The 17,932-nt window shown below is 43.6% G+C and overlaps 1 protein-coding gene across 4 annotated transcripts in view; it reads left to right on the top strand.

The window, feature by feature from the left end:
* The window catches only part of FBXO15 (F-box protein 15), a 46,238-nt gene extending 43,100 nt beyond the window's left edge, over positions 1-3,138 (top strand). For 2 of the 4 annotated variants that reach the window (XM_033135630.1, XM_033135626.1), the window contains one exon: positions 2,706-3,138. In XM_033135630.1, the coding sequence (XP_032991521.1) occupies positions 2,706-2,975 (270 nt within the window). In that variant the 3' untranslated portion in view covers positions 2,976-3,138. Of the gene's footprint in view, positions 1-1,548; positions 1,950-2,705 lie in introns of those variants that run through there. The other 2 variants (XM_033135629.1, XM_033135628.1) reach the window with 2 other exon arrangements.
* Positions 3,139-17,932: the final 14,794 nt, after the last annotated feature.

Genomic DNA, 17,932 nt, shown 5'->3' with positions numbered 1-17,932 from the left:
GGATAAGCCCAGGAGAGGTCATCCACCCACCTGGATGCATTGTGCTTCCGGTGCCAGCTCCCAGGCTGCCACTCCCCGGTGTGACATGGCTCCCTGCTGTGCGGAGAGAGGGATGGATGGCAGGAGGGGAGCTGGGCAGGCTGGGGCAGCTCATGCAGGGCCTAAGCACCATGGTAACGGACTTGGATTTGGGTTTCAGTGTCTGTGGGAGGTTATTAAAGGGTTTCGTGTGCCTTGCTGTTTTCTAGGCTGGGAAGGAAGTGGATGATGCTAGACTTTAGAACTGGAGGGCTTTTGGGGACGGTCAGCTCACACCTCTATCGGGCAGCTGAGGGGGCTGAAAGCGGAGACACTAAGTCATTTGCTGCAGGGCATGAGGCTAATGAGTGTATCCATCCTGGTCTAGGAGTGTGTGCCCCTTGGCGAATCCTTCCTGGTTCCTTCTTCTCTACCTTCCTCTGAAATGTTCGGCCCCCATGGGCGAGACCTCCTTGGTCCTGATTCTGAACTCCATCTCTGTCCTGGTGGGTTTTGGTGAGGTTTTAATAAGAAAACCAAGAGACCATTATACCAGTGTTAGGTGAAGAGTGAGGGGATAGAGAAAGGCTTGGCTTCTCATCACCTGCTGGGTTATCTGGGAGTTGTCATGGCCACACAACAGCCTCCGTCCAATGGCCCTTCTGAGAGCTGCCGCTTCCAGAAGGGCTCCAGCCACCTGAGCAGTGACAGAGACATCTCCCAGCTCTCAGGATCGGCTTCCATTCCCTGTTCTCAGCCCCTGAGGCTGCAGTGTGGAGGGGCCTTTCTCCTCCACCTGTGAGCTGTGGTCCCTGTTGTAGAGGAAGCAGAGGGTGCGATGGAGAGGGCTGTCGTGGGGCTGCCCTGCTCTGCTCCAGGACCTGGCATGGCATCAGCAGTGAGGTCCAGGCCCCCCGGGCCATCCCCACCTGACGTGGGAGGAGGAGCTTTCTGCTCTTATCTGTGCTCTCTGATGTCAGGGGTTAGGGAAGGTTCACGGGGCTGGTCTTCCCTCTGGTCTCCTCTGGATCTGGAACCAGGTCACCTCCATCACTTAGTAAACGTCTCATGTTTTTCAACTTTTGGAATGTTTGTGTTCCTTAAATTTCTCTAAGATACACATTTTCTGAGTCAAGACCTTTTGACCTGGTCATATGCAGGTCCAAATGGTCAGTACTTTCATCCACATTTAATAGCGTATAGACCTCTGAATGTACGTTCATACCGATATCTATAGTATTTCTCGATATCTATAATTATGCTGATGTCTATGCTCAGTTTATGCTGGTCTGTAAGAGAAAGTGTTGTCATTAATAAAACGCTAACATTGGGCACAAGTCACGGTGAATAATAAGCCATATCTGAAAAAGTGTTAGTAGATTTTAGCCTTGTTGTTACCGCCTAGTTTCTTGAGAACTAACTAAAATAGTGTAAATAACCTGCTTGGATTCATGTCTGGTACATAGAACGTGTTAGAAGATACAGCCCACATTGTGCACCCGTGTTCATAGCAGCGTTATTCCACAACAGCCAACAGGTGGGAGCAACCCAGGTGTCCATCAGCGGATGGGTAGACACACACGATGGAGCCTCTCCACACAATGGAATATGATTCAGCCTTAAAAAGGATGTTCTGACACCTGCTACAACATGGATGGACCCTGAGGACATTATGTCAAGTGACATAAGCCAGGCACAGAATGACAAATACTGTAGGGTTCCACTTACGAGGTACCTGGAGTCCTCAAGTTCACAGAGACAGGAAGTAAAAGGGTGGTTGCCAGGGGCTGGAGGAGGGGGTGGGGTATTGTTATTTACTGGGTCAAGAGTTGCAGTTTTGCAAGATGAAAAGAATTCTGAGATGGACGGTGATGATGGTAGCACAACCATGTGAAAGTACTTCATGCCACTGAACTGGACACTTGGAAATGGTGAAGATGGTAAATTTGATGTCATATGTATTTTACCGTAATCAAAAATAAAATGTAAAATATAGCTCATTAGTAATATTAATGACTATCAGTGTCTCCCATCTGTCTCTTCCCCGAGTCCAGTCCCCAAACAGTGATGTCTGCCCCCCTGCATTGTAGATTCAGCATGTCTGAACCTGACCCCTTTCTTCTCCCCAAATCCTCCTCTTCTGTAATGGGACAGAGGAGGAGATAGACCCCCGACTCCCTTCCTCTCACCTCCAGATACCAGCTTCTGCTCAGTTAGTCTTGCAAATTGTTCTTCCATCTCTTCTTTCCTGTGAGTTACTAGCACTGATAATTGACGTCTCTTCACTAGTATGACAATGAGCAGTAGCCACGCCACCATTCTCCCTGCTCCCACCCGTGGTAGTGCGGTCCTTCCTTTACCCAACATGCCTTTATTGGTACCGGCTGCTGCAAGCGAGTGGCAGAGGTGCCATGATGGACAGAGCTGACCGGCCCGGCCCTCACGACTCACCCTCCTGCCCAGCCACACTGAGTCGTTTCTAGCAAATGTGCCACGTTCTCTCACGCTCTTTGCACATGCTGTTTCCTCTTGCTGTTTTATTCTTTTTTCCGTCCTCTCACTTGACTCGTATCATCCTCATGACAGGCTTCACTTGTACATTTCTCGATTTATTAACTAGACCTGAAAGTCAGGTCTAAGTGGACATTTTATCCTTACACTTGTGAATATTTGTGCTTGTTTTGTAGAGTTGTTCTATAATGGACATGACTCTTTTGGATGAATATGGGCAACCCTTTTGGTGTTTCAGTTCCCCCGTTTGCATGAGGTCTTCTCCCAGGCCTTCGGATGGTCCTCATTTCTGGGGACAGACGTATCATGTTGACTACGCGGACGCGTCCGGAAGACTGCACATGGAGCTGGTGTGGATTACAGAGACGGAAGAGCACTTTATCGTCAGCCTGGTCCTTTATCTCAGTGTGGCAAAAATCAACCACTGGTTTGGGACACAGTACTAAATACGAGCAGAGCTGGCAAATTATGTTGCTGTTTATTGGTTTATTTTGGACTAACCAGTTCTGTTCTTGGTGTTGGAAGTTAAAATAAAGCAGTAGTCCATTTGATGCCTTCTTATTTCACATTAGAAATGATGATTCCTGGGTCATTTTAAAGTTAATGTTTAGAGGACTAAGTTAAATTTTAAATACATGAAAATAACACATTCTGATGAAAATTTATATAAAATAAAAAGGAAAAAGATATTTACTTCTCTTCTGCCCTGACAATTAAAAAACCAAGGTATTCTACTTAAGCATGCAATCGCTGTCTATGTGAGTGTGTGTGTGTGTGTGTGTGTGTATGTGTGTGTATGTGTGTGGTGTAGACACATTTTTTTTCTTTATTGGTTAGAACCCCAAATGAAAATATATTTAAATACAACTTCATGGTATTTACTAGTATTTAATAAAACAAAGCAAAACAAACAGCCTATTGCACAAGGAAAGATGTATCTGAAATCATCAGGAGAAATGTTGCTGCTTAAAGAGCGGAGCGTGATAGAAATGCGGTTGAGACACGCGATCCAGTCAGTGAGGACAGACATGAGGGAGTGTGATCGCTTCCTCTGCAGAAATGTTTTCAGAGAATTGACAGATGCTTGCGGTTCACACAGAGGTAACATATCCTGTATCTAAGCATACGCTTTTTAGGGATTTGGTTCTAAATTTGTTTTTGATTATACTGATTCTTTTTTGATTATATTTTATCTTCCACTTATAGTTATTCCCAGAAGTGATTTTTGAAATGCCATATTGCTCCCACTGGGGCACCCATACTTAGACGTCCCTCTTCTTTATTTCTCCTTCTTCTCTCAGCGAATGATCTGATCATTTTTCTCTTTTGAGGTGTGTGTGGTATGAGTGTAGGATAAAGAGCTTGAAGACAGCAGTCAAAGATTTGGGACAGGTGTTAGGTCCTTGGCCAAAAAAATGTTGAAAAGATTCCTGCTGCTGGCACCCTCCAGACTTCCTAGGCCTGGGGCAGAGCCCTTAGGAAGGAGCGCACAGGTGGTCATAATGCATTATTTTCATTGTGTCACCAAAAAGGGGGCGTAGAGCACCTGGCCCACCTGGGTGAGAGTCAGATGGAGAGGCAGTGGCTTGAGCAGTGAGTCACAATGGAAGAGGACAAGATTCAGGAGGCGCTTGGCAGAAGCCACTTGTCACCTGCAGGACTGAATTGGTAAGCAACCACAAAACACTGTGGTGACTCCTTGAACTCAGTGGGTTCACTTGTGGGGGAATAGATGGCCTGAAAATATTGGAAGCAAGATAGAGCCAGAGAAAGAGTGCTCGTCTCTTTACCCCCAGTTTAATGATATTTGGATGGAATGGGAAGCCTCGTACTTCCGGAATGGCGATACCCGGGGAAAGTCCTGGAGCAGGGCTCAGTGTCACAACACTTGTCCATACTGAATTCAACGTGTGCTTAGTATCTGTCTTCCCGCCGGACTGAGAGTCGTGCGAGCAGGTGTGTGATGTCTTGTTTACTGTTCTGTTTCCAGCACCTAACAAGATGCCAGGCTCATAATCCATACACAGTCGCTATTTCGGAATCAGTGGAAACTGCTATAAGGGAGGATGAAGGAGGTGGGACAATTCTGACTTGATGCCTGTGGGAGCCCCTTCATAGCTGAGTTGACTCTGAAGGAAAGGGTGTCAGGCAGTGCCGGGGGAGGGCGGAGTGAAGCAGAGGAAGGGCATTCATAGTCCTGGCATTTGTCTTTTCCCAGAGCTGGAAGACACACTCTGCCTCCACTTGCCCTTTCGAGGTCTGAGATAATGTTCAGCCTTTCAAAGCTGTTTTTTCTCGTATTTGCTTCCATATTTTAAATAGAAATGTGGCTGTTTCTGGACTTAGCAATGTTAGGCATCTGTTGCCTTACGCTAGATAAGCTCTGTTACACCAGCCACCTTCCCTCTTGCATCATACCAAATAGTCACTGCAATTTTAGATAAGTTGTCATGATTTGCTGTAACTGTGACACTGTTCCCTGCAGGGTCACATAGAGTACTGTGATGCTTCTTTCTTTTACAACATTTTATTTTTCTTGGATGAGTAATTGTCTTTCCTTTTTACTTGCGTGGTTTTCAAGGAACCTGAAATTGTCCTTAATGTTCTGTTCAATATTTCATATGTTGGTTAATATTTTTTCCCCTAAATGCTTAAACATTCTAAATAATGTATGAATTCTACTTTTTGTCCCTCCCAGATTATTTCATTCCCAGAGTTCTGCCTCTGTTTGCTTTACTATAAACATCACTGTAGCCCTGCTGGACAGTTCTTACCCTGGGGACTTTGCCATTTGAATCGTCTGTCTTCTGGAATCTGGTCTTCCTCTTTCTCAATTTATATCCTTTTTGTTCAGTGGCACACCTTCTCCTGCAGCGTCTAAGATAAGTGAGGTGGGAGATACATTTTGGATCCATGAATTTCTGAATATGTCTGATGGATAGTTTAATTGGGTACAAATCGTAGGATGAAGATATTGTCTCTTAGAACTTTGAAGACTTTTTTTTATATTTATCCCACTGTTGTTGACGTGTATAATGCCAGTTTGGTGGTTCTTTGGTATATGATCTGGTCTCTTTCTGTTCTCTTTCTGGAAGCTTTTAGAATTACTATACTTTCTTGATATTTGGAAAATGATGTGCATTGAAGTAGGTCTTTTTCATTTGTTATGGGTCATTTTAATCTAAAAACTTGAGTACTTCAGTTTTGGATTAAAAAATCTGCCAGTATTTTCTGTGTCTTTTCTGTAACTTTTATTAATCAACTGTCATTCCTTCTGGATTGATCATCTCAAGTGTCTTATCTCTTCTGTCTTCCATCTTTTAGTCTTTTCTTCAGCTTTCTGGAATATTGCCTCAATTTTGTGTTTCAACCCTTGCATTGAATTTTATTTATTTTGATGATCAGGTTTTTACTTTATTAGAATTCTTTTTATGTTTCTAGTTTCTTATAACACATTCGGTACCTATTTGAGAAATGTAATATTTTCTTGAAAGCCAGGTTTGGTAAACTTTTAAGGGCCTGATAATAGTTGCAGCTTCGTGAGACATACGGTGTCCTTCGTGTCCACTCAGCTGTGGCATCACAGCATGAAATCAGCTATAGACAGCACACAAGCAAGTGGGCCTGGTCGTGTTCCAAAAACCTTGATTTACTAAAACAGGCAGCGGGCTGAATGTGGCCTTCAGGTTGTAGTTTGCGACCCTGCACAAAATCTCTGAGGTTACTAGTTTTCATTTTCCAAAAACTTTTCGTCTTCACCATTTGGCAAAACTGTAACAGTAAATTTAGGCAAGAATCATCAATGGATGCTAAAATTGGTGGGTGAAGTAATGACGAGAAGGTATTGACATAGAACCTCAGAGTATCTTGCCACAAAGTCCAGTTTACAAAGGAAAAAAGAGTAAGTTCATGGTAGAGAAACCAGGAAAGAGAACGTGAACGAGTCTCCGGTTGCCCCCGCACCCCCTGCCTCTCCTCCTCCCCTCCGCTCTGACTACACTGTGACTGGATGCTCGGCCAGGGCCCCGGCACCTCCTGCCTCGGTGCGCCCACGCCTGCAGTGCAGCCTCCTCGCCGCCGCCCGGAAACAAACCTCACGGTAGGCCACTGTTTATAAGATTTAAAGATGCTTGTGATGCCAGGACACAACATGTTGGCGCTCGGAAGATGACAGGCAGTTCAGAGGAGAGAACACTCCCAGGCAGGGCCATGCAGGGGGCTGTACCCCGGAAGGCAAGGCAGAAGGCCTAACAGCACGTTGGCGCTGCAGGGGGCGTCTCTGGTGTGGCCAGCAGCTGGGGTTAGCTAGGTTTCCAACGCTCCCTGTGGACTGGAAAATTTGAATAATTCCAGGGGCTCCTGGCATATGAGCTGTCTGTCTCTGGTTGGTGGTGCCTGGGCCCGGGCCCATTGGAGCAGGCGCAGAGGGACCCTGGAGGGTGCGAGCCCGCTGAGGGCGGTGGGTGGGTGTGGGCTTCATCAACAGCTCAAGACTGGCGCAAGACAGCATTTACGGATTCCCAAACTCGCCACCTTACAGCCAACCCTCTGCATGGGTCTCCTTCTGCCCTCCCAGGCGCTGCCCCTCTCTCACACCAGGCTGCCCCCAGGAGCCCTCACCCCACCTCACTGCTGGTTGTGGGGATCAACAGTGAGGGCAGGGAGACACCTCAAGGATGAAAATACTGCCATTATATTACTTCTGTGTGTCATAAATGACACCCAATAACCCTTTTTTGGGGGCTGGCTATCTTAGTTGTTTGTATTGAAATTAAGTTGTCAGACACTTGAAATAAAGACATTTGCTAATCACACTCCTTTGTCTGAGAGGAAGCCTTTTGTCTGCAAAGTGGGAGGGTGATTGTGCTGGGGCATCTTAACTACATCCCGAGGAGCAGAAGCAGGGATCCTCAGTCAACTCAGGACCAGGTGCAAACTCTTAATTATGCAGTTGGCAAAGAAACAAGGGTGAGGTACAGAAAAACGTACCCACACTAGTGTAGAATCAAAGGACATGTTTTTATTCTGTGTGTTCTCCAGATGTAAAATCTTGACTGGTTTAAAAACCAGACCAAAGATTGAGCAGCTATGATTTTTACATGTGACCTGATAGTTTTACTGTCATAAACAGCTCCTAAGTCTAATGATTATAACAGCTGCAGAAAGAAAGTATGCACATGAGAAAATCACTCTTTGCAAAATGCTTTTCCTATGCTTGTCATGTAAGGAAATGCACTTTGAAAGCACTGGCTGTGAAAGGGGGTCCTATGCTACAGTGGGCATTTTGTACGTGGAAGAACTTGGCCCTCAATTTCAGCAGAAGAAGTCTTCTGTGGTCTCCTGCAGCTTCAAGGAGTCACACCTGCATTTTCCATGAACTTCTGCCAGTCTAGTCCGGGGCTGCAGAAGCCACTGGAGCTGAGAGCCACGCTATCTGAGTGAGCTCAGCAGAATGAGCAGAAGGAAAGAAAGGCGGACAGCAGGGTGCCCAGGGAAACGGAGCTGCTGCGGGCAAGGGTCATGACACAGGTTTCAGAGCTGCTGACCAGTGCAAGGTCACCAGGCTCCCGGGAAGGTCGGGAAGAAAAAGCTGATCCAGGGTCAAGGAGGATTCAAACGACATCGCAGCCCCCAAAAGCAACAAGAGAAACAAAGAGTCCGCAGGCAGCAACCCAGGCTCCCACCGCGATCACTTCAGTGTACCTAAAATTATGTTTTGTTCCAGAAAACGATGCGTGGGTGAGTGCATCGTCTGAGAAAAGTGTGGAAGTTGGGTCTTGCATGGGACCATGAAATGTTAGAGTCTTCTCGGCTGCTCCGCCTCACCCTGGACAGCGGCCTTAGCTCTCCTCTCACTTTACCTTCCAGCCTCTTGGGGTTATAAAGTGAACTCCCAAAGTGCCCCAAAGGCAAGTGTGTGTTTACTGGTTGACGTAAGTCACGTGATTGAGTCACAGTGAAATGGGTGTAAAAAATACATTCCTTTTTACGTGCCTGTAGACTCAAGACGAAACTGCTGCGATCTCTCGCTGATCTAGTGTTGGCCAGGGAGAACGTGAGAATCCCCCATGAAGTAAGAACTTTGATTTTTCAAACTTGGGAGCTTATTGTGTGGCAGGCACTGTGCAACAGCTTTTCCTGGATCTTTTCAAATCCTCGATAACCCTATGGGGTAGATGGTAGGACAGTGAGGAGCTGAAGCTCAGAGAGGTTAAGATACACAGAGGTGAACGTCTGGGAACAGACAGAGCTAGGCTTCGCCTGTTTCTGAAGCCTGCACCCTAACTTGTTGCATCCTGCTACAGACTCTGGTGCTGGGAGGTAGAAGGACCATTATGGGAGAGAATATTATCAAGTAGGTATTTAGCGTAGAGTCAGCAAACACAGGTGAGAAGTGTGAGGAAGGGATCAAAATGTTTAAAAGAATCATGCCTTAAATCAATGAACCTGGTGTACACCAATGTAAAAAGCTGAGAATCACCAAGGCACTTTGCAGAAGCACAAGTAGGCAGGGCCTGCTCTATTGTGCAGGAGGACTTCCCGTCAAGCCACAGGAAAGGTGAGACAGTCCTTTGGTGCAAGAAGAGGACCAGCAGACAAATGGAGCAGGATACAGAGCTGGGAAACAGACTTCTGTTTAGACACATATTTCCTGATAAAGGTCTTACCAGGGCCGTGGGGGAAGAGAGGCTACAGTGCCCTCACCTGAAAAGCACAGAGTAAGTCTGGACCCACCTGGCCCCGCCTCTGTTGTTGTTAAAGGGGAAGTGGAGGCAGGTTCAAAGCATCACCTGAAGAAGCTGTAGGACTGATAGCACAGGCTGCGTCTGTTAGGGGATGTACGCAGTCATGGACGACAATCCCAGTGAAAAAGAAAAGGAAAGTCTTGTTACATAACGTATGTGTAAATAAACCCGAATTTTTGAACTCTACTGTTTTAGCTGCAGTGATGTGTTGACTGTACCTCATTTGGAAAATTTAGACTTGGTGGAAATGATAAATCTAACCTAAAATTGATAGTAGCTGAAACTTCCCATAAGAACCATAGACTTGGAAGGAGTAATGGGCACCTAAGAAAATGCCAAGTGGCAAAAATGCTGATTTGCAAAGTTTGATAGAGACCAAAGAATCAATCAAAGTTGTGTTGTGAAATTTACATGGAAAGGGATTGGTCCTGATGAAAATGAAAAAATGCAGACAGTTTACTTATGCAGTCTCGAAACTAATCAAAGGATTATTTTGGTTTAATGGCATTTAATGTTGCTATAATTCTGAGAAAAATATTGTTATTGATAAATAGAGTAAACATCCTGGGGTCATAATGGTGGAGTTAAAACATCCTGTATTGACTTCAAATGTCAAGTACTTTGTAACTGCAGTGTGCTTTAAGCTAAGCAAAACTTACCTACTTTTATAACAGGGACTAGAAGGAAACATGGACAAATAAATGCGGTTTGATTTGTTGAAGTCATGGCATTGTGAGTACATTCCATTTGTAATTCTATTAATGTGGCCATAATGCAATCAATATTTAAAAACCTGAAATTTAGTTTGCAGTTGCGTTGACTCTGTATAAATTCTGATATAACTAGATTGTGGAGCCTGCGATAAAAATTATTTTATCTTTTATTTACATACAACCCTCCGCCCCCCATAGTCCTTTGTTGCCCCTGGTTCTTGTGCTTTTCCAACACGTCCTGATTTCTTGCCTTTGGTTGGGGCACAAGAAATTGCAGTTGCCATGGAATAAGATACTAAGCGTATCTGCTTACAGATTTATAAACCCCATCCACCCAGTTTCCCAGAACAAGATTCTTTCTTTCTGTAATAAGACTGTTGGCCACAGTTCCACAACGAAATCTCTCATTTGCCCTATTATTCGTTCTGCTTAAGTGGAATGAATGGGCCCGCAGCAGAAATTGGTTCCTGAAGCCGGCCTCTCGAACAGCTCTGCTAACGTTTCTCTGTTTACTCCACGCAGTCTGAGGGGCTAAAGTGGGCCTGCGTGATGCCCATCCTGACTTGTGGGCACTTCTCTCTTTCATAAGGAGATAATTGTGGCACGTTTGTAGTTATTTTTTAAAGAGATTCTCAGAGCAGTCTGAGAATAAAAGACCCTGGACGGCAAAGCTTTGTTTCATGGAGGGGCAAAAATGGAAAGCCTTGTACAGTGGTATTAGGAAAAGGTTAAAAGATTCATTTTGGAGGCATAGAGCGTAAAGAAATCTCATGGATTTATGTCACCATTCACGTTTAGTCCTCAAGGGTGTTATTAAATTAGCAAGTGTCACTGTGTATTTTAATCACTATGATTTATGTTAAAAACCTACCAGCCCCAGAGAGCATGACTTCTGTGTGTGGCATTGTGGCGTGCCCCCTGTCCATCCCCCACCGCCAAATCTGTAGGTGGCTGGGCTATGTGAGAAAATTGTCCCTTAATTTTTCACATTAAGGCTTGAAACTTGGTCCTGTGTCAGGACTTGAACATGACCTCTTGGATAGGATACCGAGGGTTGACTTCAGTTCTTTAAGATACGTGAAAGGGGTGAGATTGTTATGTAGCCGATGAATGCAAATTCTTGGTCTCAGGCTTTCGCACGTGCTCTGGGGTTGAGACCTAGAAATTCTCCTTGAGCTGTAGCTCGTACTTCACACTTCAGTTGCACATTCTTGCTCGTACTTCATGGCACTCATTCTATTATAATAAATCACGGGTAGGAAATCTTTTCTCCCCTGAACAATGTCCACCGACCCCAGGAACGAAGGTCAGCATTTATCGTGCACCTGTTCAGTACAGGAGGTGCCCAGGGGGCTGGCGACACAAAGGTGGACCTTCCGCACATTCACTGATGGAATAGGTCGTGCGGCTCGCCCCACCGCGCTCCGTGCCCTGGGCCGTGGGGAGGGGAGGTGTGGCTGGGTAACGAAACAGACGCTCCTCTTCTTTGCCTAAGAGGACTCAGGTATTCTAATACCCTCTTACACTGTCTCGTGCGCACAGGGAGGTATCTTTGATATATGTGCCATGTTATTTTGATATTTGTCAATCGTCTCGGGCAGTTCACGGGTCCAGTCGGTGCATGCTGCTTGTGTCGCACATACGGAAGTTGTCATAGACGCCGTAAACACTCAGTGTGTGTTCTTAGCGGCGATGGACAGTGCCGAGTTCTGGACAATAGCCAATTGTCCGCATAGGAGGTTCACGTCCAGCAGTTCAGGTGGGCACAGTTTCGGGAAGTAACACGGGAAGAGTTTGTATTTTATACAGTTCATTATCATTTATAGCATCCAGTTCTGATTTCACACAGGATACGCCTTAAACCATAATGTTTTCCTTTGTAAATGGCCCTGAATGTGAACACCTCATGCCACGTAGGCCACGTGGTAGCCTCTGTGTAAACAGAGTGAAAACAAGTTTTTGAGCAAAAGTGCAATGCTCCATCTTCTCAGTGAGACTGGATAGGGCGTGCGTGGCTCATGGTCTAGGAGGCTTCATGTGTCAAGTCCGTGGCCTAGAGGGGAAAGCCCGGCGCCAGGCTGTCTGAGCTCAAACCTGGACTCTGTCTACCAGGCAGCGCTTCGGTGGGTCTTGATACATTGGTGAAGCAGCTGCAGATTCTGTTTAACCATAGCTTCTGATCCAGTGGTTTTGGGGGTGGGGCTTGAGATTCTGTATCTCTAACCAGCTCCTAGGAGCCACACTTGGAGCGGTGAGGCCACAAGGCAGAGGGAAGGCTTATGTTACTGGTGGGCAGGGTTCCCGCATGGGTCCTGAAGCTAAGTAGGAGCCCAGGGTCTTGTCACCTGTGTGCTTCCTGCCTTGGGCACAGCAGGACAAGGCCTCTGTCCTCTGCCCCCTCTCACTTTCTCCGCACAGACAGTGGGGCTGGTTAGTTGGCACAGGACATGTTTCCGAACTAGCTGTGTGCAACCTTGAACTTGATGATAAGACTTTGGGGAGGGAGGAGGCAGACCCCTCACCTATGGCCTTGCGTCTAAGCCCCACCCCCAGGTGAGCACAAGCACTTCTGATTTAACATCTGTGTTATGTACCTAGTAGTTTCTGACAGTTGAGCTTCCTAATAAAATTTTGGGGTAGAACTCCTTGTCTGTTTTTCAGGTTTCTCCACAAATGCTGGGAAAGGAGATGATACCCCCAGGCATAATTCTTTGTCTATTTTTTGGGGTGGGATTAATTGCTGAAGTATTTGATATGCTAACGAGGAACAGCATGTATTAACATTTGTCAAACTCAGATTTCTTGTTATGATAATGACTTTCAGTGACCTTCAAGTTAAGGATTCTGTCTTACATGCTGCCCACCCCAGTGTCTCATTTCGTGCCTTTAATAGCTGCTCAACAACTGTTTATTGGCTTCCTTCTGGAGGTCATCCCTGAAGGAGATTTGTGGGAGGTGGAGGTCGGTGTGAATGTCATCGCTTTCAGTGACAAAGCCACGATGCCACCCTTAAGGCACAAGCATATCTTGTGCCTGCACACTCCCCTCCACAATCTTTCCTCCAGAAATCAGCAGGGTTAGTTTTCTGGGCAGATAATCCCAAGGGTTCTGAATCGTAATCCAGGCCCTCAGGTAGCTCACTGTGTTCTTACTGTCCCATCGGCACAGTGAACATACAGTGTGACAGACCACATGGAGGTGAGAGGAGAAATCCCTGTGGGAGCTCATTCCCTGCTGAGAAAGTCCGGTGGAGGATAGGGACCCAGGCACAAGTGCAGAAGACACCACAGCTGTGACAGTGGAGAGCTGCCTTTATGCAGTCTCCTTCCCAAGCCGTGACTTTAATACAAGAGATGCTTACTGAGTGCAGAGCGCACACAGGTGATTACCTGTCTCTTAATAACATTTATGCTACCACAGTCTGTAATAAAACTTGTTTGTGATTCAACAGTAATTTCCCTGTTTTCAACCTTCAGTATCTATTTAACTTGAAGATATGACTACATTTTCAGAGCTCAAAACTCCCGGACAACTTTCAGTGATGAAATTGAAACTCCCCATGAATTAAAGACGGGTTCCTGACTCTGCTCTCCACTTGCTGTACTGGAATCTTAGAGAAGTTGTTCCATGCGAACGGAAGTCACTTACACCCGTCCTGGCATCGGAAATCCGACATATATAACAGCCAGCTGCAGCATCGTTCTCCCTCTTCAGCAACTAAACTAAGGAAGACGTTAGCTGTGTGGCTGGGGACGGCAGGATGCAGCTGAAAACGTTCCGTTTTAGAACGTGAAGGGTGTTGTGATTGCGCAGACGTCAGTAACAGTGTTTGCTGCCATCAGCTGGGCACTGAGGAGGGCGTGGGGGATGCTGTGTCCCGGTTCTAACCTGGTGGTTCGCCTTCACGCGACCTCTAGGATTCCATGCAGAAGAGAATCGTGTTAACCAAGACCCCAGGCTAAATAAAGCCTACAAAGAGGACATGTTGAATTGATAAAGCTTCATACTTGATGAAAGTTCGTCCAAGGAAAGAAGTTACAATGATGAGCTGATGTCACCCTTCACATAGTAGGTAGACAACCAAAGTCCAGCCCCATGTGTTTGCTGATGTGAGTACAATTACAAGTTTTGTCCTGACTTCACGCAGAATGTCAAGCGCTTCTATCCTCAGAGAAATGGTGCTTTTTTATGTGCTTCTGCAAGTCATTTCAGAGGCAAGTGGTTGTACCCAAGTCTTTGTTCACGGCAGGTTTTATAGCTGTGTGTGTCCAGAGAAGTTAATAGCTTCATTTTTGGGAACATAGCTCTCGTGAAATTCCAGAGCCAGTCTCTGAAGATGTATGTAATTGGGATGAAATTCTCCTAAGAAACACTGGGAGAAGTCCTCTTTCAGCAGTCTGTGCACCATACAGGTGACAAGTCACCACTCTTATCTTTTGCAGGATTACCTTCCAAACTACCAACTGCAGAGTACGTGGAGTGTGGCAGATGGGCTTACAAGGTGGAGAGACTGTCCCTAAGAAGTAAAAAAGAAATTGGCAGTCAAATGCTGACCTAGGAGGATGATGTTTTTACTTATTAGCTCTGTAGCTTAAAGAACAAGATAAAGATAAGTGGAGATCCTGTGGCACTACGTTTTATTTAAAATAAAAACTGAGGTGCAGCTAAAGGGCATGACATGAATTCAAGTCATTGGTAAGTGACTCCTGCTTGAAAGCCAATGAAATCATTTTTCTACCTACAAACGTAGGTAGGTGTCCCTACAGTCTCGCAGAATATTAGGGTTTGGTGAAAAGGCTTTAAGCTATTTCTTTTCCATTGAGGGATGTGATCTTTCTATGTATGTTGCCAAAAATTTCATTCCAATACCCAGATGGAAACAAAGCAACGCTTAGTCTTCAGGAGACCAAGAGAGTGAGGACGTGCAGGGTCACAGCGTCAGGCCGTCCGTGGGGCAAGATGCAGATACAAAGGTGCCTGTTTCCTTCAACACGCGTCTCTACGTGCATTGTTTTGTGAAATGTTAGATTGCTCATTAGATATATTAGGAGGAGGTTTTTTTTTTTTTTTTTTTTTTTTTTTTTTTGCCTCATAAGGTGCTTCTTCACATTATGAAAGAATTCCCAGAGGCCTTATTTTTTTTCCTCTAAAAATTGAAATAGACTTCTTTGATTGTTACGGATTATAGAAGAAATACATGGCTTTTATAAGAAATTTAAAAAATACAGAACAAAATACAAAGGAAAGTAAAAATCACCCTCAAAAGGGTAGATGTAAATAATATTAGCAATAAAAAAATGGACGAAAGTACTTATTTGACAGAGACTTAAAAATACGAGAGCATCATGCATTAATCTATTTCAATGGTAAAACAAAGGAAACTTTTTTTTAGAAAAATATTCCAAAAATGGATTCAGTAAGAAATGGAACATGCGAATTAAATATTAAAGAAATTCACTTAATCAAAAAACCATATATTAAAAAACCCACCAAGTTCAAATAATTCAAAGCTTATTTTTCACTTTATATTCAAGGACAGATAATACCAATATTTAACCAACTGTTTTAGAGCACATGCAAAGAGAATTCTCTCCAATTCATTTTAAACAGTTTAAAAATCTTTGTAAAATTGTAAATTATAGTACATATAGAAAATCGTATGAAGGAAAAACGTACGGATTAATGAATTACTATAATTCAAAGCCCTGTATAACCTCCTCCCAATATTGCCATAACCCCACGAGTCCTCAAGTACCTTTCCAAAGAAAACTCCCTCTCTTTTCCCTAAAGATAACCATGATTCTGACTTCCGGGTAATTACATCCTCATTTTTCTTTGTACTTCAATAATCTAAGTATACATTCCTAAACGTTTTAGTTTTGTCCATTTGTGAACTTTGTGCAAATGTTTTGGGTAGAGATATGAGGTGGTGCAGTAAGACTGGAAAAAGGGAAAAAATGAATAAGGCTTAGAAAGAAAGAAACTGTTATTTGCAAATAATCTGATTTTCTACATCAAAACCCCAAACTAAACCACTGGAAAATTATTAAAATTATAGAATTCAGAAGAGTTCCTGGATAAAATATCTTGGTAAAAAATCAATTTAATTCCTTTTAAAATCAACAATCAGAAAGTTTAATTAAATAATGTATTATTTGTAACTGTCAAAAAATCCACCCAAAACAAAAGCAACTCTGTGGTACTTGGGAACAAACCAACAAATGACATGGAACACCTTTATGGAGAATACTTATGTAAATAAATAGAGTTAACTATTTTCATAGATGGAAAGACTCACTCTAACAATTTCAGTTCTCAATAAATTAAACTACAAATTCAATACCATTGCAATCTAATTGCAAAAATGTTTTACTCTTAATAAGCTAATAGAGAACTATAAGGCTAAGAATGGAGAAGACAGTTGTGAAGAAGTAGGTAGTGGGACATGCTTTTAAGACTTTTTTTTGGTACCTCTAGTAATTAAAACTGTGAAATTAGCTCGAGGGTAAAACATCGATTTATGAACACAGAAAATTGAGAACCCAGAAACAAACTCATGCGTAATGGAGACAGTTTATGGCAAGGTAGCATTATAAATCAGCTGGGGAATTATAGGACATTCAGAAAATGGTGCTGGGACAATTGGAGACCCATAAGAAAAAACTAAAATTAGACTCCCTACTTCACACCATACACAGAAGTACGTTCTAGTAGACTAAAGACATAAGCAAAATTTGAAATTTGAAGTGAAAGCAGTGGAGAATATCTGACCTCTGTGTAGGGGAGGGATTTTTAAATAAAAAGACAAGCGATAGAAGAAAATGCGGATCAAATTGACTATATACAAATGAAACTTCCAATCATAAACAAATGAAAACACAAACCACAGATGGAGAGGTATTTGTAAATCGTGATAAAATGACTGATAAAATAATTGCTATCCAGAATATACTAAAACTCCTTCAAAGCAATAAGCCAAAGACCAGAAACTCGACAGGAAAATGACAAAGTACGTGGACAGACAGGTCACAGGAGAGGAACGAGTGGCCACTATGCATATGAAAAATAATCCAAATCATGAGTCCTCAGAGTTCAAATTAAAAACCTAGTGATGGGCACATGTCTTATTACGGAGACCACTTCATGGATGGTATAGATGCCTGACCACTGCGCTGTACACCTGAAGCTGAAGCTGAATAATAATGAATGTCAACTATAATGTATCCATGTTTCCCCGAAAATACGACCTAGCTGGACCATCAGCTCTAATGCATCTTTTGGAGCAAAAATTGATACAAGACCTGGTCTTATTTTAATACAATATAAGATCCGGTCTTATATATAATATAATATAATATAATATAATACAATATAATATAAAACCGGGTCTTATATTAATTTTTGCTCCATAAGGCACATTAGAGCTGATGGTCTGGCTAGGTCTTATTTTTGGGGAAACAATGTATAGTCACAGGATGTGGAGTACAGCATAGGGCATAGAGTCAATGGAATTTTAACAGCTATATTCAGTGTCAGAGGGGTAGTAGATTGGGGGAGGGGGTTATCTCTTTGGGATACATCGTTTTGTACACCTGAAACTAAAAAAAAAACAAAAACAAAACAAAAAACAAACCTGAGTGAGATACCATTTCACATTCCTCAACTGGCAAAAATGTGAAGATCTGACGATTTCAACTACCGGCTGAAAATGTATTGCCTAGAAACTTGTATGCGCTGCTGGTGAGGGTACAAATTGGTACAAGCACTTTGGGAAATAATTTTGTATTGTCTAATAAGTTGAAAACTTGCACACTCTTAACCAATTCTGTTTCTAAGTGTATCAGTGGCAAATTTGTGCACGTTTGCATAAGGAGAGATGTATAATATTTATAATACTGTTGGTAAGAAATTGGAAAAATCCTATATGTTCCTCAACAGGAAAAT

Source organism: Rhinolophus ferrumequinum, chromosome 19, assembly GCF_004115265.2.
Source record: "Rhinolophus ferrumequinum isolate MPI-CBG mRhiFer1 chromosome 19, mRhiFer1_v1.p, whole genome shotgun sequence".
NCBI classification, from domain to species: Eukaryota; Metazoa; Chordata; class Mammalia; order Chiroptera; family Rhinolophidae; genus Rhinolophus; species Rhinolophus ferrumequinum.
This window is presented reverse-complemented; position numbering and strand designations above follow the sequence as displayed.